The following is an 18,619-nucleotide window of genomic DNA, read 5'->3' on the forward strand; positions in this document are numbered from 1 at the left end:
CCAGTTTATCCATTTTATTCTGAATGCTTTTTGAATTAAGAAACAAAACTTTTAGGCTTGCACATTTGCCATTTTTAGTCATCCTAATTGTTCTTTGTACTGTGGCTCTATTAGCCTCGCCCTTGATTGTTGTCTTCTGTTATTGAATTTTACTGTGCTTTTACTGTCCTTGTTTCTCTTTGCCTTGTCACCCAGCTTAGGTTCCCATACTCCTGCCATTCTTGATTAAACTTGATCCAACATTAGCAAATGTTCTAGGACATCAGTGTCCCAGTCCTACCTTGGTGTAACCTGTACAGTTTGCACTGATCCTGTCTTCTCCAGAGTTGGTCCCAATGTCACAGGAATCTGAAACTCACACCCTTACACCATCTTTCCAGCCATGTATTCGTCTGATATATCCTGCAATTTCTACTCTGACTAGCACGTGGCACTGGTAGTAATCCTGATATCACTAACTTTGAGGTCCTACTTTTCAACTTACTTTCTAACTCCTTATATTTTCTTTTAGGGCCTCATCCATTTTTTTTAACCTCCGTCATTGATACCAACGGTTATTCACCTTCCAGGATGTCCTGTAGCTGTTTTGAGACATCCTTGACCTCGGTACCATATACATAACATACCATCCTGGAGTCTCATTCACAGCCACAGAAATGCCAATCTACTCCCCATAAAATTGAAGCCCTCGCAACTGTTGCACTCCCATACTTTCTCCTCCTCTCTTGTGCAGCAGAGCCAACCAGTTTGGCTGTTACTGATTTCCCCTGAAAGGCCATTCCCCTGACAATATCCAAAGTGATATGTCTATTTTGTAGGCAGATAGCCACAGGGGTTTTCTACACTGCCTGCCTTGTCCTCTTAGTTTTTACTTAGTGGTCACCTTCTCTGCCTGTGCAGTCACAGTCTTCATTGTGACCCCTTCTCTATACATGCTACCCATGATTCTCTCCAGCTTTGTGTCCCCAGCTGCTGCTCCAGCTCCGAAGCCCAGGTTTCCAGGAGCTGCAGCGAGAGATGCTTCCTGCATACGTGCTGGCCCCATCAGGGGAAATGTGTCCCCTTCCATATAGAGCCGTAAGAGCAAACCATGTCTTTGAGCTCTCCTGCCATGATGTAAAGAGTGCTGCAAATAATATCAATTACCTGAGTGACCTCCTTCCCTTTCATTACAATGGAATGTAGCCCTTGCAAATATAAACCACAAAATAAAGACTTTTTAAATTATAAGCAATAATAGTGGTACGGATCCTCACCATGCAAGGTTCATTTTCAGATGTTTCGTCACAATAGATAACATCTTCAGTGAGCTTCCAGATGAAGCATTGCTGATGATTCCTGCTTTCTATTTATATGTTTGGGTTTCTTTGGGTTGGTGTTGTCAGTTCCTGTGGTGATGATAACAAACAATAAAACCTACAGACAAACCAATGGAACACCCTGGGATCTCTGATATCAGGGTTCTTATCAGAGACATTAATGCAGAGACTCGAACAAACAGCTCTGCCAACCATCCAACTCAAACTTTGGCTCCACTATATGGATGATACCTTTATCATCATTGAACAAAATAAATTAGAGGAAACCTTCAAGAATATCAATAATACCCTTACTGGCATAAATTTTACTAAAGGGGAGGAAAACAACAACAACAAACTACCATTCCTAGATATCACACTAGAGCGAACAGCCAATGGGGAGCTTCAAACCGACGTCTACAGGAAAACAACACATACGGACCAAATATTGAACTACAGGAGCAGTTATCCCAACATCCACAAACGAAGCTGCATCAGGACATTATTTCAACAAGCCACCACACACTGCAACACAGAGGAACTGCACATAGGAAAATCACCTATACCATGTATTCAAAAAGAATGGGTACCCAATGAACATAGTCTGCCGATTTCTCAACAACAAACCCAAACAAGCAGAAAAAAGGCACCCAGAAACCCTAGCCACTCTCCCCTACATTAAAGACATCTCTGAAATTGCCAGATTGCTCAGACCCCTTGGCATCATGGTAGCCCACAAACCCACCAACACATTAAAACAGCACCTATACAGACAAAAAGCAAAACTAAAGTAATTTACAAAATATCATGCAAAACCTGTAACAAACAATACATTGGACAAACAGGCAGAAAACTAGCCACCAGGATACATGAACATCAACTAGCCACAAAATGACATGACCCTCTCTCACTAGTATCCTTCCAGACAGATAAGAAGGAAATCACTTTGACTGAGACAACTCATCCACCCTAGGACAAGTCAAACAGAGACATGCATGAGAATTCCTAGAAGCATGGCTTTCCAACCAAAACTTTATCACAAACACATTGAGTTGGACACCATTTATCACCCCTGAGAAAAAGAACAGGAAATGACATCACCAACCCCAAAAAAACCCAAACATATAAATAGAAAGCAGGAATCATCAGCAGTGCTACATTCGGAGGCTCACAGAAGAGGTTACCTCGTGTGGTGACGAACATCTGAAAATAAACCTTCCAGCTCAGTGAGCAAAGCTACATCCAGAACCTCAACCTGAGCTATAAATCCTCTCAAAACTCACCAGATCCTCACCAGCTTATTTTCACACTCACCAGTTTCCACTTTCCCCACAGTAATTTTTAAATGATAGATTCCCTACAGTGTGGAAACTGGCCCTTCAGCCCAAACCGGCCCTCCAGAGAGTAACCCACCCAGACCCATTTCCCTCTGACTAATGCACCTAACACTATAGGCTATTTACCATGGCCAATCCACCTGACCTGGACATCTTTGGATTGTGGGAGGAACCCCACACAGACACAGGGAGAATGTGCAAACTCCACACAGTCACCCGAGGCTGGAATCAAACCTGGGACCCTGGTGCTGTGAGGTAGCAGTGCTAACCACTGAGCCACCGTGCAGCCCATAAATGCTGACAGTACTTCAGGAGCTTAGCTTCTGGACTGAGTGAAGATAAAATTGGACTGCTCCTTTGAAAAGTTTCCCACCGCTCTGCTCAGCTGTACCTTGCCAGATTTGCTCTCTCTCTGACCTCTGGTTCCCAGTACTGTAAGAGTTCCCTGAGGTTCACTCTTTCCCTTTATATCCCAAATTCCGTAGAATTGATGTGTGTCAGCGCCTGTCATTGACACATAATCTTGCCCTTTAAGTGTTTACAAGCAGATGCAAGGTTCACATGTGCTCCACGCCCATTGCTTCATACAGAACAGGCATGCTTCAACTCTGCAGGTAAGTCAGCACTGTGCACTAGAAGCAGCACTATTTCAATGAATTTTGGAATCATTAATTATTCCTTCATCAGCAAGATCCCACTCACAGCAATGAGAATTGATTTTTCTTTCTCTTTTCCTATTCTTTAATTGATGTATTTCTTTAATCTGTTTTCTTTCTGTTGTTTCTTCTCTTTCAGTTTCTCACTTTCAGAATAATCCTCACAAATGCTCCTACTCCTGTGTCAGCACTTCTCAGTGTAACCACTGGATTTCTTTATTTCTTTTGTAGATATCTCTCCTGGATTCCAGAAGAAGCATGAATGTGGGAATATTTCTTAAACAGTTTAAAAGGTAGAGTACAGTCAAATTTTAATTATTTATTAATGATATTAATGGAGAAATGAATGTTCCACCAGACATGACCTACTTGACCTCTGAGGAAGAGAGGTCTGAGGTCTTAGAGGAAGCATTGGCCAGGTTACCTTCTGCACCTTCCACCAGCTCAGAAACTGGGATCTCGGTGGGAAATGTTAGGTGCAAAATATTAGGAAGCAAAATCAGTGAGCACCTAACTGTGACAGCTCCAAATGTGACTGAAGGAGGTACATCCCAGACAGCTGGCACTTGGAGGACTGCCAGAGATCAGGCACCTGCACAGTCCAGGCTGGAGAGGATCCTGTGGAGGGCTCTGGTGCAGCAGGCTAGTACATTAGAAATAATACCCTTTATCAAACAGACGCTACTGGAATGCAGCTCTGCTGATAAGGACTTGGCTGCATCAAGACACGATTGTCCCGCTGCCTCTAGAGACAAGTTGATAGCTGCCATGGTGAGCCACATCCAGCATTCTTATTGTCTGCTGGATACGCACACAGACTTTCACTCTATTACCCTAATATTGGTCTTCATGACGGAAAGGATGGCAACACGAAGACAGGATAGTTCTCCAGGAATCCCTTCTTCGCTGAGAGTCAGGATGGTGCCATGACTCACCTAGCTAGTGGAGGAACTACTCAGTGGCCCCTCTAATGTCTCCTCTCAGAACATTCCATGGGTAGCCTGGTCCTCCACTTTCACCCTGCCTGCATGGTCCCCACCCTTCCCAGGGAGTAGGCAGGGAAGTGGGTTTAGTACTGTTGAAGGTTGGGAAATGAGAGCAAGTGAGGGAAGTTGGTGTTTGCAATAGTGAGAGTGGCAGAGCATCAACCTTGGTGGGAGCTGGGCACAGTTAGAGAGATGGAGTGATTGTGAGGTACACAGAAGAATGTGGCAGTCATCATGGTGAAATAGAGAAAGACATTGATCTTCCTATGCTGCTGGCTGTTCCTTTGGACCATGGAAACAGCACTGATTTGGATGGTGACCTTAGACCAGGTTGCCAGAATCTGGTGGTGTTACTTCCTCTGCTACTCTGCTGGGAAGAGGACACTTTTCTCTGACCATTCCATCAACCAGGATCTCAGGTCCCTGACAAAGAATCATGATGCTAGTTTTCCCTGTCTTGACACCTTCAGAAAGATTTTCCATCCCTGAGCAAGGCAGTTTTCAGATTATCAATGCTTATCAGGGTGCAGAGCAGCCTTTTACATATGGGGTGGATGCCAGGGATGCAGTTCTTTTGGGGAATGTTCTGTGAGTGGTAGGTTCTTCCAGGAATGGCAAGTGATAGAATAGGGCTACAATCAGGTGAGAGGTTGCCACAGGAACAGAATAGTTAATGAGGCAAGTTTGGTAAGAGCAGCAAGAAAACTATGCAATCCGATGAAACTATTCCAGCCAAATAAAGTAAGATTCAGTCCAATAAACTGTAATCTCTTCTATTTGCTCAATTGTGCTAAGAAGATCCTGAATTTGAAGAAAAGCAGAGCAGATCTGCTAGTAATCTAGACAACATTTGTCTTGCAACCTACATCATCTGACACTGATTTATCTCATTACAGTTTATGGGAACTTAATGTGACACATGGCTTATGCATTTGTTAGTAAAATAATTTATCAAATATTAATTAGCTGCGAAACATTTAAAGATATCCTCAGGAATTGAAAGGCACAACATAGCATTGTATAAAACAAGCGTTCTTTTTTCGTGGATAAATTTAACAATGTGCTATGATCATGTAGAATAGTTATGATTGTAGATGCTGGAATCAGGTAGGTTGTGAAGATAATAAGAATGCTGGTAAACAAGATAATGCTCATCAGTAGGACAGAAGTTTGATTAATACTGTATAAATAATTCTAATGGATCTGTTGAGCTTTTTTTAATTTTCCAAACTCCTCAACAACATGGGCAATTATGAATCAGTTGATAAATATGGTGAGATTAGAAAAATAAGATTCTTGAAGTTAAGAAAAAAATCCAATTTTCCATTTAAAGTTTTAACAGCAAGATGAGAATCTCACTAGTGAATATTTTCCCAGGCAGTGGATAGAAACTAGATGAGACAATTCCCAACATTAAAGTCTAAGTGATAATTGCTAGTATCTTCAATGGGTACTCAAACTGGCCAGCATTCCCAACACCTTCGGGCACACTCAATAGACAACTGCCTGAATCCCCTTAAGCGCCTAATAGGCACAAGGTCCAATGACCATTCCCATTTGTAGTGGTGGTGGAGTCCAACCAGCTTTTACAACGCCATCATAGAAAGCAGAAAATTCTGCCCATAGAAGCTTCCTGAAGAAATCAACTGGCAATATGTTTGTACAAACTTGATTACTTTAATTAACACTGGAATTGTGACAGCTGGCCAATGATACTGAACAAGTTGTACAAGGTGAGCAATGGTTAGAGCCCTGAATTTCAAAACAGAAACACTGCCATTAAGCCTCATGTTGATTGATACCTTAACCTGCCTGCTCTGCACACCTTCAGTGGATGTTACCTAATGTGCAACAAATCCTATGCCAGTAGACAAGGGGTGTGATTCATCCAAGTTGCATGCACGTGTCATGGGTATCGCTTTGGAGATCTAAGGGCACTTCTAACACCCAAAAAGATGGGTTCCAAGAGCCCAATTTCTCACTGCTATCTCTGTAGAGATGTAAATGTTGACTTCAATGAAATACAATTTCAAAAATACTCCCCTTCCTAATCCATTGAATGTTTGTTACCATAGAAAGATTTCAGAACTATCTCTCAGGAGGAGACAACAGCTTCTTCAGAAGGAGTTTAAAAAAAGTAAATACATTTACTTATTTTCAGTGTAAGGATTAACTGACAGAATCCATTGGAAATGTTTCATCTTTGTGCAGATGTTGACAGAGGTAATGCATATTTCCAGCATTAACCATTTTTATTTTAAATTTTCATCATCATGTATTGGATTTTTTTGTTTTAAAGATTGCCCCCAACTGAACCATTAGTTATCAATAAGGGGTAAAACTTACAAATGTAAATTTATTTGATGAGAAAGGACATAATTTGCTGAAAGCTTCAAGAATTGAGGTTTGACTTATTAGGAAGGAATTAAAACCAGTAAATAAAAACCTCATAAAGGTTTTCTAGATCGTTTCATCGGGTTTGAAGGCTTATAGTGTCAGTTGTGCCACTGAAGCAGGTTGTGAGAATTGGATCAAAATATCTTTTACATCGTAATACTTTTTTTAAAAAAAAGTCTGTAGCAGCCATTGTTTAAATAATATTATACTGAGTTTGAGCAATATTGCCCTTCTAAGATCGGTGTGGGAAATTGTAGAAGATATTAAACAAGGAACTGCTGAAAGATATGGTGCTGAGGAATTGAATAAGCTGCTGAAACTACTGCCAGAAGCTGAAGAGGTAAGTTTGTCAGTTGTAAGTAATATCAGTTTGAAATCTCACAAGTTTGTTTTGTGCTTACAAAAATCAAAACTAAATCTATTTCTCCAAGTCTGTGTGCTTTAGTTGCAATGATTTCTTTCATAGGGGACAATAGCATTGCGTTAATTTTACCCAGTTTGGTAACTGAGAGAGTTAGATGAATTCTTTGGGAATATAATTTCAATACATTTGAGCCGGCTTAAATTTAATTAATTAATAAATCTAGATTAAAATTGCTGTCTCCTTAGTAATCATGATTGTCCATAAAAAATTATCTCATTCACTAATATCCTTCAGAAGAAGAAGCTTGCCATCCTTACTCTTCTGACCAAATCCATGTCAGCAATAACGTGCTTTATTATTAAATGCCCTCTCCATTGTCAAATTAAGCCACTAGGTTGTACAACCACTACAGAGAAAAGTACCGTGTGTGTCAATAATGCATGAATTGCAACAATTCAAGAAGATACTTCATCACTATCTTCTGAAGGTCAATTAGGGATGGGCAACAAATGCAGACTTTGCCTGTGGTGCTCAAAGCTAAGAACAAACCAAAGGCATCTTATAACAATTGCGATTTTTCATCTAATGTGCGAACTGGCCAAGTGGACTGTAACCACAGAATCCTGTGTTTATTCTATTTTACGACAGAATAAGAATTCAACAGAATATGAAAACAGAAAATAAATTTCTCATTGAGAACTGCTTTCTTTGCTCACTCTGTATATAATTTTATTTTTGGCATAATGAGGTTTCACTTAGAAATTGGATAATGTTCTGGAGACAATGATTCACTTCTTTTCTTAACATAAAGAACTCTTGCCTCAAGTGATAGATGATTGGTTAAAACCATGCCATCTAATTGTGATTGGTATAGATGGAGAATTCAGTGAGAAACCATTTGATGGCCTTGAGGGTGCAGAGTCTGATGCAATTCTATAACATATTTATCAGCTTTCTTTAAATTGACCACATTCAGTGCTCATAATTTCATTTTCTCTTACAAGTGCAATTGTTTAAAAGTGTAGAAATTATTTTTGTTGAAATTAAAATATGAAAACCTAATCTGATTAGCAAGGACATATTTGGTCCATTGCAGTTGGAGACAGGAGAAATTATAATGGAGAAAAGAGAGATGGCAAACTAACAAAGAAATTACTTTGTATCTGTCATCACAGAGGACAGTGCAGGAAATCTCTCATAAATACTAGTGAGCAAAGAGACATATAAAAATGAGGAACTGCAAAAAATTAATCCTTAGCAAAGAGTTATACTCCAAAGATTAACAGGATTGAAGGTTAATACATGATCTGGACGTCCCAAAGTGCTGAAAGATGTGGCTTCAGAGATTGTGGATGCATTGGTTATGTTCAAAATGCTGTAGTTTCTGGTTAAAAATCACACAACACCAGGTTATAGTCCAACAGGTTTAATTGGAAGCACACTAGCTTTCCGAGCGTCGCTCCTTCATCAGGTGGTAGTGGAGGGCTCAATCCTAACACACAAACCTTGGGTTCATGTCACATTACAGATGACCACCATTGCACTATACACACACACACAAATACTCCTACACACACACACACTCTGGCGCACACAGGCACTCCTATACACACATACACACGGACACACATATACACAGACGCACACACAGACACCCACACACACCCTTACAGACACACACACTCCCACACTCACACATGCATCCCTCACAGACTTAAGACATTCTGCACTCACTACACACACACATACATACGCTTTCTCACACTCACAACCCCAACCCAGACAGACAGACACACACACACACACACACACACACTGACAGACAAAGATCCACATGCACACATAAATTTTGTGGGGTGAATTTGTACTTGCAGGGTTACATTGTACTTTGCTCAAAAACTGCATGAATTCATGTCAAACTCTGTTATCTCACATTTTAGATTAGAATCAATCTAAACATCATGGCATAGACAGAGAACACAGGGGGCTAACACCTTCAACATATTGTCTAGCTATCACCCATTGTTAACAGCTAACCTGAGAATGCAACTTTTCAAAAAAAGGTTTTTTGATTTACACATGAAAGAAGTGAAACTATCATGGTATTCTAACAGATGAAATGCTTAACATCAATTTTTCAATGTATAATTTCAGTTACATCACACTGTAAATTTTTGCTATAAATTCTGTGTGTTAGGATTGAACCCTCCACTACCACCTGATGAAGGAGTAGCGCTCGGAAAGCTAGTGTGCTTCCAATTAAACCTGTTTGACTACAACCTGGTGTTGAGTGACTTTTAACTTTGTACACCCCAGTCCAACACCGGCATCTCCAAATAATGACTACTATAGTTTTTGGTAGCTTCCTACAGACTAGAAAGTAGCAAATGTAACCCCATTATTTAAGAAAGGAGGGAGAGAGAAAATACAGAACTGTTAGTCTGATGTCAATACTACGGAAAATATTACAATCTATTATAAAGGATAACCAGACACTTAAAATATAATAATAATAACTTTTATACATGATTTGGAAATGAAGAGTAAATGTAACCATAGCATTATACAGTACAGAAGAGACCCTTCAACCCATTGAGTTTAAACCAACAATGACCAGCCTAAATTTGCACTAATTCCATTTTCTAGCAGTTGGCTGACATTGTTACAACATTTCAATGCAGATACAAGGGTAAGAATTCAATATTTCCAGATTTGCAGATGGCACAAATGTTAGATTTGAGGAGGATGCGTGGAGGCTTCAAATGGATTTTTGAACAGGGGAAGTGAATGGGCTAGAACATGGCAGATGGGATGTGAAGTGAATAAGTGTGAAGTTAACCACTTTGGTAGAAAAATAGAAATATGGAGTATTTCTTGAATAGTGAGAGTTTGGGAAATATTGACAGCAAAATGGATATGGGTGTCCTTTTTCATGAGACATGGAAGGTACAGGTACAGCAAGCAATTAGGAAGGCAAATGATATGTTGGCCTTTATCAAAAAAGGGTTTGAGTTCAGAAGGAAAAGGGACTAGCTGCAACTGTATAAGCCTTTTTGAGAACATCTATGGTGCCTTGTGTAGATTTGGTCTCCTTATCAAAGAAAATATATACAGGTATTTGCCATAAAGGGAGTGCAATGGAGGTTCACTAGACTAATGCCAGAGATTGTCTTATGGGGAGAGTTTGAAGCTGGGCCTGTATTCTCTAGAATTTCAAAGATTGAGATATGATCTCATTAAAACTCACAAATTTTCTTTCTGCACATGACAAAATGAATGTGGATAGGATGATCTCTTGGCTGGTGAACCTAGAACCAAGGGATATAGTTTTAGAATAAGGGAAGACTGAGATCAGAAGGAATTTCTTCAGTCAGAAAATAGTGAACCTTTGGAATTCTCAACCTCAGGGGCCAATGGAAACTCAATTATTGAGCATGGCACAGACTGAGAGTTTCTGGAGATGAATGACATTAAGGAATATTGAGATAATGTGGAAATGTAGCATTGAGGAGATGATCAACTACAAACTAGAATGATGGAACAAGTATGATAGATTTAATGGCCTACTTGTGTTCCATATAGGATTTTGAAGTGTATCTGCTTGAATACAAAACTGGATTTTACCCAATTGCTCCTCCCAAACTCAAAACCAAAGAACAATGACGAATGCTGTCATTTTTTTCATCCCCCTCAACAACTGCTATTTCCCTTATGACCATTTCTACTTTTCCACACAGGGCCACCCACCTGCCAATTGTTCCCCCACTCCACGCTCACTTCCTTTCTCCAATCACCATTAAGCATTTACCTTGAGGGTTGCTTCTGATGCTACAGTACCTAATTCTGCCACTTTCTTAATGATCTCTGTAATATCCACGTGCCCAAATATGGCATGACTAGCTCTCTCAACTGTTATAACTTAGTACAAAAGATTACACGGATTGAAAAATAAACTTCTAATTTAAATTAATTTAATACTGTAAATACCTGCAAGACATTTTCCCAAGTAGATGAAATATTGAGGGTTGAATTGGAAATTTCATCTGCATGTGTGTAATGCAGATAACAAGTTGCAGTGGACAAATTCTATACATTTGAGAGTATTAGAATATGAAATTTGCAGTCTTATCCCCATGTGCCTGTGGAGTACCAAAGCTATATATGTACTCTGACCATCAGATTTATGAGGTATCAGCAGCAAATAGAAATAAGTAAGGTTTCCTTTTTTACAGCATCTAATGTACATGAAACAGGTGGAATAAAATGTTGAAATTCATGGCAGTGAATGGATTGGTTTTGCTTACTGCCTAAAGCATCATGAATAAATACCGATGCAGATAATAATCACTGGAGACTTGACACTGGGGAAAAACATCCCTGTGCAATTCCACACTCGTAAAACCTTCAGAAATATCAACAACTTTAAATGCTAAATGAGTACAGAAAAATATTAAATATCTAATAACTGAAAAAATAAATAAAAAGTGAAGTAAATGAATAAAGTTCCTGGATTTTAAGAAAATCAATCTGAGAAAGAAAACAATTAATTAGAATGCAAATAATTGAGTATAAGAAGTTTTGGGGAAAATGTCAATCGTAGGCTTTCTAAAGATACAGATGAATGGTAATGCAAATGATTCTGTGTAGTTTGTGTTTTTGGTAAGTTATGCAGCTAAGAGTCACCCTTATTAAAGTCACATGTTGGCCAGATCACCGTAATGGAGAAAGTGAGGTCTGCAGATGCTGGAGTATCAGAGCTGAAAATGTGTTGCTGGAAAAGCGCAGCAGGTCAGGCAGCATCCAAGGAACAGGAAATTCGACGTTTCGGGCATAAGCCCTTCATCAGGAATGAAGTCCTTCATTCATCAGGAATGAAGCCCTTCCTGATGAAGGGCTTATGCCCGAAACGTCGAATTTCCTGTTCCTTGGATGCTGCCTGATCTGCTGCGCTTTTCCAGCAACACATTTTCAGATCACCGTAATGCAGATGTCCTAAGGGAGGACAGAAGTCTCCCTTGGAGCAGAAGCCCAAAAACTCACTTGATCTTGATTTTCAGTATGAATACAAACCATGAAAGCAGAGCTTCATGATCATTTTAACCTTTTGGGTTTTAAGCAGGAGGTGTCAGAAGCAGTTAAGTGGCATATTGCTTCATTTTTTAAAAATATAATGATGGGAGAATTGCTGTTAATACTAAACAGCAATAGAAACACAGTAAACTCAGGTACTGCATTCAAAGCGCCAAACTAATTTGAATAATAAGACAGTAGATTCACGAGTTTCATTACAGTTTATTATACTGTTTCAGGTAAAGCGCCTTAAAAGGTTTGAAGGAGACCAGAGTAAACTGTCTGAGGCAGATCTCTTTATGCTACTTCTGGTGAAAGTGCCAAGGTAGGACAATAGCACTTTATTCAGGAATCAACTAGCTAAGGAATGTATTTTTTCAAATGTTATTAGTGGAATTTATTAGAAATTTTCAGTAGATTGCACTTGAAAGATGCATGCAAGAGAGGAACTTTGGGAGAAATATTGCATTTGTACCAGGCCCCATGAGGCAATTCAGTTCCTCAAACCTACTCCACCATTTAACATAATCATGGCTGATCTCATCTCAGCCTTAACTGCACTTTATTGCCCATTCCGCATAAACCTTTTGTAACTAAAAACTAACTTTCATAACTCGCTATTCATAATTAAAAATTTGTCTGTCTATTCTTTAAATTTACTCTATGTTGCAGCATCCACTGCTGTCAGGGGTAGTGAATGCCACAGATTCACAACCCTTTGAGAGAAGTATTTACTGCACGCAAAGCTAGCAAGTATGCATACCATGTTTGTAGGCCAAAATTGCTCAATCCCTCCTCATGGGACAAACCTTTCCTCTCTGGAATGAACTTTCTCTAAACTACATTCATTGCAATTCCATTCTTCCTCGAGTAAGGGGACCAAACCTGTATGCAGCCTTGTAAAATGGAACAACACTTTCCTACTTTTATACTCTATTCCTTTAGCGATATATACCAAAATTTAATTTACTGCCCTGATTATGTGCTTACTAGCCTTCTGGAACTCATGCATGAGGACACCCAAACCCCTCTGCATCAAAGCATTTTGAAGTTTCTTCAAATGTATCAGATGTAAGTTGACCACCACAAATTTTGTTTTGGCCTACACCCCAGGCAATCTTGAAGGAAAAGGACAATTTTAAATCCTTCATTTACATCATGGACCATCTTCTCTGTCACACTGTCATTTTTTTTCCCCAACCCAATGTTAACTACGCAACACTGTCCTTTTTACTCTCAAAACAGAGTGCAGCCAGCAAGTGTGCAAACATTGAGAGTTGAACTGAGTGTGGGAATTTAGGCAAGTGGAGGAAAGAGGCATTACCATGTCTTCTTCCAGCCATTTTTGCAAGGGGCTGCTTTGGGCTCGAGGTGCTGCTGGTTAAATCTAAGAGTGGGCCTAGGTGACCAGACTTTGCTGAAGAGGGTGACAGCACCAAGGCAATTCCTCTCAGTCTGTGATTTGTTAAAGGGGCAGAGATAGCAGTCAGTGGAGTGATATGCTCCTCCTGTCAATTTTAGGAATCAACTGTCCCTAGCGACTTTGTTTGCAGGATGTGTGTCTGACTGAAGCTCCTCTCAGACCACATGGATTGGTTGGCAGTTGGAAGCACTGAGGAGCATACAGGAGGCAGAGAGTGAGGTTAGTAGTAGTTTCAGGGACCTGTCACATGACAGGTGCAGTCAGCTTAATGGGTGTCTGCCAGGGGAGGAAAGCAGATCATGCAGAAGTCTACTGTGACTACCCCCGTATTAAACAAACGTATCCTTTTGGATACTGTTAGGGGATTAGCCTCTCAGGAGAAAATAGCAGCAGCAGCCAGGTCTTTGATATCACAACTGGCTCTGCTGGAAAGCAAAGTCTGGCAAAAGTCTAAGTGAGCAATTGTGAGAAGGGACTCTCTAGTCACTGGAACACTTAGGTATTTCTGCTGCCACAAGCAAGACTTTAGGATAGTGTGTTGCCTTCTTTGTGCCAGGGTGAAGGGCTTTTCAGACTGATTGCAGAAAATTCTTAAAGGGGAGCATGAGCAACCAGAGGTCATTGTACACATTGGTACCATTGTCATAGTTATAAGGAATAAGGTCCTGCAGAGTAAATATAGGGATTTAAAAAGCAGGCCCTCAAAGGTAGTAATCTTTGTATTATTCCTGGTGCAATATGCTAGTGAGATTAGGAATAGGAGGATAGGGCAGAAAAATGTGCAGTTGAGTGACTCACGCAAGGGGCGAGGATTCAGCTTTTTGGATCATTGGGATCTCTTCTGGGGCAGAAGTGATAATGTGAAAGAGGTTGCACCTGGTTGCACTTGGAAAGATGGGGAACCAATATCCTGGCAGGGAAATTCACTAAAGCTACTCAGGAGGATTTAACCAAGCCTGGCAGTCATGGAACCCTAAGCAGTTGTGAGGCAAGAGAGAAAGTTGAGGCTGACACAAAAGTTAAAGAGAGCAAGTTAAATAGACAAAGCAGGCAAGAGTATGGCAGAGAATGAGAGAAGGTTGATGAATTAAGCTGCATTTATTTCAAAGCAAGAACCTGACACATAGGGCACGGCTGGGAATATGGTTCTGGGATATTACAGCCATTACATAAACATGGCTGAGAGAGGGACTGACAGCTCAATGTTCCTGAGTATAGATGCTATAGGATGGACAGAAGGGGAGGCAAGAAAGAAGGAGGTTGGCACTTTTGAATAGGGCAAACAAAATAGCAGTTTTGTTTTTACCTCCCTCATCTGCAGTCTGTTCTATGCTTTAGCAGTGATAAAATACCTGCTGCATGTTCGAAGATGTTGGCTACAATTGGCTTCGTGCTGAGAACTTTGTTTTCACTCTTGTCCTTCAAGTATTTGCCCCAGGTCAGTACTGCTGTGTCCCTCTGTGGCCAGACTCTTATATTGCTGTCCTGCTGAAAGTAAACTTTTGTTTTCTCACTTCCTTGTGTATTAATATATCAGTTCCACCTGTTTCAAACAAGCATCTTCCATTCACTGAGTAAGTTCTCCTCAATCATCACGAAGGAACTAGAGGCACCCTGCCCCCTCATCTGCACCAGCAATCATTCTGCATCTTCCTCCTGATGGTGAAACTCATCTGGAATTGAGTTTCTCCACATCAACCTGTTGTCAGTCAAAGCTTTGTTTGTTGTGGCCAGGACCTCACCTTGTAATTGGTGCAATCTGCCAGAACTTTCTTGCTTATTCACAGCCTAGGCAAATGCTGCAAATGCCAAGATTATGCTGAAAATGTGTTGCTGATTAAAGCACAGCAGGTCAGGCAGCATCCAAGGAACAGGAAATTCGATGTTTTGGGCCAGAGCCCTTCATCAGGAATGAGCATATGCCCTGGCAGACATTTGTGTAATGACCGCCTTGATATACCAAGCCTACACTCAAATATGTTATTCGACAAGGTTGGTCATCTTCTGCCTTATTTGCTCAGGTTGTTACCTTTACTTACTTAATTGGCTGGTCACTGTGTGATTTCCCTTTATCATGGAAGAATATGAATGGTCAATTTTCAACATGCTATGTCTAATTTTAATACCTGGGATCTTCCTGGAATAAATTTTTTTTTTAAAAAATGTTGAAAACACAGACTTAAAATGGTGACAGTGGTGGCCTGACCAGGTTGAGTTGAGCTCTTGAAACCAATGTGAATTAAGCTCAGACAGTCTTGAACCAAATTAACAACTTATCCAAAGGCACTGAAACTCATGTAGGCACGTGTCCTTGTCTCCTGGCTTAAAGGTAAAAAACAGAGGGTGGTTTTGGAGGGTTGTTTTTCAGACTGGAGGCCTGTGATCAGTAGGGTGCCACAAAGATCGGTGCTGGGTCCATTACTTTTCGTCATTTATATAAATGACTTGGTGGCGAACCTAGGAGATATAGTTAGTAAATTTAAAGCTGACATCAAAATTGGAGGTGTAATAGACAGCGAAGAAGGTTACCTCTGAGTAAAATGGGATCTTGACCAGATGTGCCAATGGGCTGAGCAGTGGCAGATGGAATTTGGTTTAGATAAATGCGAGGTGCTGCATTTTGGAAAGGCAAATCAGAGTAGGCTTCTACACTAAATGGTAAGGTCTTGGGGAGTGTTGCTGAACAAAGAGACCTTGGAGTGCAGATTCACAGTTCCTTGAAAGTAGTCGTAGGTAGATAGGATAGTGAAGAAGGCATTTGGTATGCTTTCCTTAATTGAGTATGGGAGTTGGGAGGTCATGCTGCGACAGTACAGGACATTGGTTAGGCCACTTTTGAAATATTGTGTTCAATTCTGGTCTCCTTCCTGTTGGAAGGATGTTGTGAAACTTGAAAGGGTTCAGAAAAGATTTGCAAGGATATTGCCAGGGTTGGAGGGTTTGAGCTATAGGGAGAAGGTGAATAGGCTGGGGCTGTTTTCCTTGGAGCGTCAGAGGCTGAGGCATGACTTTATAGAGGCTTATAAAACCATGAGGAGCATGGATAGGGTAAACAAAGTCTTTTCCCTGGGGTGGGGGAGTCCACAACTGGAGGGCAAACATTTAGGGTGAGAAGGGAAAGATATAAAAAGGGCCTAAAGGACAACTTTTTCACGCAAGGGTGGTGCGTATCTGGAATGAGCTGCCAGAGGACGTGATGGGGGCTGGTACAATTGCAGCATTTAAAAGGCATCTGGATGGGTATGTGAAAAGGAAGGGTTTGGAGGGATTGGGCCAAGTGCTGGCAGGTGGGACTAGATTAAGTTAGTTATCAGGTTGGCAGGGATGAGTTGGACGAGTCTGTTTCCCCGCTGTACTTCTCTATGACTCTATAGGCTGACTAGAATGGAGGCCATATTGGATTTGGTGCTTTGCAACAAATCAGGTCAGGTATCAGATCTCTCGGTGGGAGAGTATTTCAGTGATAATGATGACAACTCCCTGACCTTTACTATAGTCATGGAGAGGATAGGAGCAGACGGAATGGGAAAGTATTTAATTGGGGAGGGGGAATTACACTGCTATTAGGCATGAACTGTGGAGCATAAGTTGGGGGTAAATATTCTCAGGGAAATGCACATCAGAAATGTTGTGGGAGCACTTGCTGTGAGTGCTGGATAGGTTTGTCCGACTGAGACAAGGAAGGAATGGTAGGATGAAGGAACTTTGGATAACAAGAGATGTGGAACATCTAGTCAAGAGGAAGAAGGAAGCTTACTTCAGGTTGAGGAAGCAAGGATCAGACAGGGCTCTAGAGGGTTACATTGTGGCCACGAAGGAACTGAAGAATGGAGTGAAGAGAGCTAGAAGGGGGCATGAAAAAGCCCTTGGTGGGTGGGATTAAGGAAAACCCCGAGGCATTCTACACTTACGTGAGGAACAAGAGGATGACCGGAGTGAGGATAGGGCCGATCAGGGATAGTGGAGTGAACTTGTGCCTGGAGTCAGAGAAAGTAGGGGAGGTCCTTTACGAATACTTTGCTTCAGTATTCACTGCTGAGAGTCATAGAGATGGATCTTGTTGTTTGTGTGGCCAGTGTGAAACAGGCTGATATGCTCAACCAGGTTGATGTTAAGAAGGAGGATGCACTGGAAATTTTGAAAAACATGAGGATAGATAAGTAACCCTGGGCCAGACAGGATATGCACAAGGTTCTACAGGAAGTGAGGGAAAGGATTGCTGTGCCTTTGGCAATGATTTTTGCATCCTCACTGTCCACTGGAGTAGTACCAGATGATTGGAGGGTGGAAAATATTATCCCCTTGTTCAAGAAAGTAAATAGGGATAACCCTGGGAATTACAGACCGGTCAGTCTTACATATTTGGTGGGCAAATTATTGGAGAGGATTCTGAGAGACAGGATTTATGATTATTTGGAAAAGCACAGCTTGATTAGACATAGTCAGCATGGCTTTGTGAGGTACAGGTCATGCCTCACAAGCCTTACTGAATTCTTTGAGGATGGGAAAAAACACATTGATGATGGTAGAGCAGTCGATATGGTGTATATGGATTTTAGCAAGGCATATGATAAAGGTCCCCATGGTAGGGTCATTCAGAAAGTAAGGAGGCATGGGATACAGGGAACTTTTGCTGTCTGGATACAGAATTGGCTGGCCCATAGAAGACAGAGGGTGGTAGGAGATGGACAATATTCAGCCTGGAACTTGGTGACCAGTGGTGTTCTGCAGGGATTTGTCCTGGGACCTCTGCTCTTTATGATATTTATAAATTACTTGGATCAAGGAGTGGAAGGGTGGGTTAGTAAGTTTGCCAATGACATGAAGCTTGGTGAAGTTGTGGATAGTGTGGAGGGCTGTTGTAGGTTGCAATGGGGCATTGACAGAATGCAGAACTGGGCTGAGAAGTGACAGATGGAGTTCAACCTGTAAAAATGTGAAGTGATTTACTTTGGAAGATCGAATTTGAATGCAGATTACAGGGTTAAAGGCAGGATTTTTTGGCAGTATGGAGGAATAGAGGGATCTTGGTGTCCACGTCCATAGATCCCTCCAGGTTTCCATCTAAGTTGATCGGGATGTTAAGAA

The 18,619-nt window shown here is 40.9% G+C and overlaps 1 protein-coding gene across 1 annotated transcript in view; it reads left to right on the forward strand.

Annotated features, from left to right (window-relative positions):
- Positions 1–18,619, forward strand: part of fhdc2 (FH2 domain containing 2) — an 85,899-nt gene that overhangs the window by 37,394 nt on the left and 29,886 nt on the right. The window contains exons 3-5 of the mRNA XM_060832290.1: positions 3,523–3,584; positions 6,912–7,014; positions 12,348–12,433. Coding sequence (XP_060688273.1) covers positions 3,523–3,584; positions 6,912–7,014; positions 12,348–12,433 — 251 coding nt within the window. The remainder of the gene's footprint in view (positions 1–3,522; positions 3,585–6,911; positions 7,015–12,347; positions 12,434–18,619) is intronic.

This window comes from Hemiscyllium ocellatum, chromosome 11, assembly GCF_020745735.1.
Source record: "Hemiscyllium ocellatum isolate sHemOce1 chromosome 11, sHemOce1.pat.X.cur, whole genome shotgun sequence".
NCBI classification, from domain to species: Eukaryota; Metazoa; Chordata; class Chondrichthyes; order Orectolobiformes; family Hemiscylliidae; genus Hemiscyllium; species Hemiscyllium ocellatum.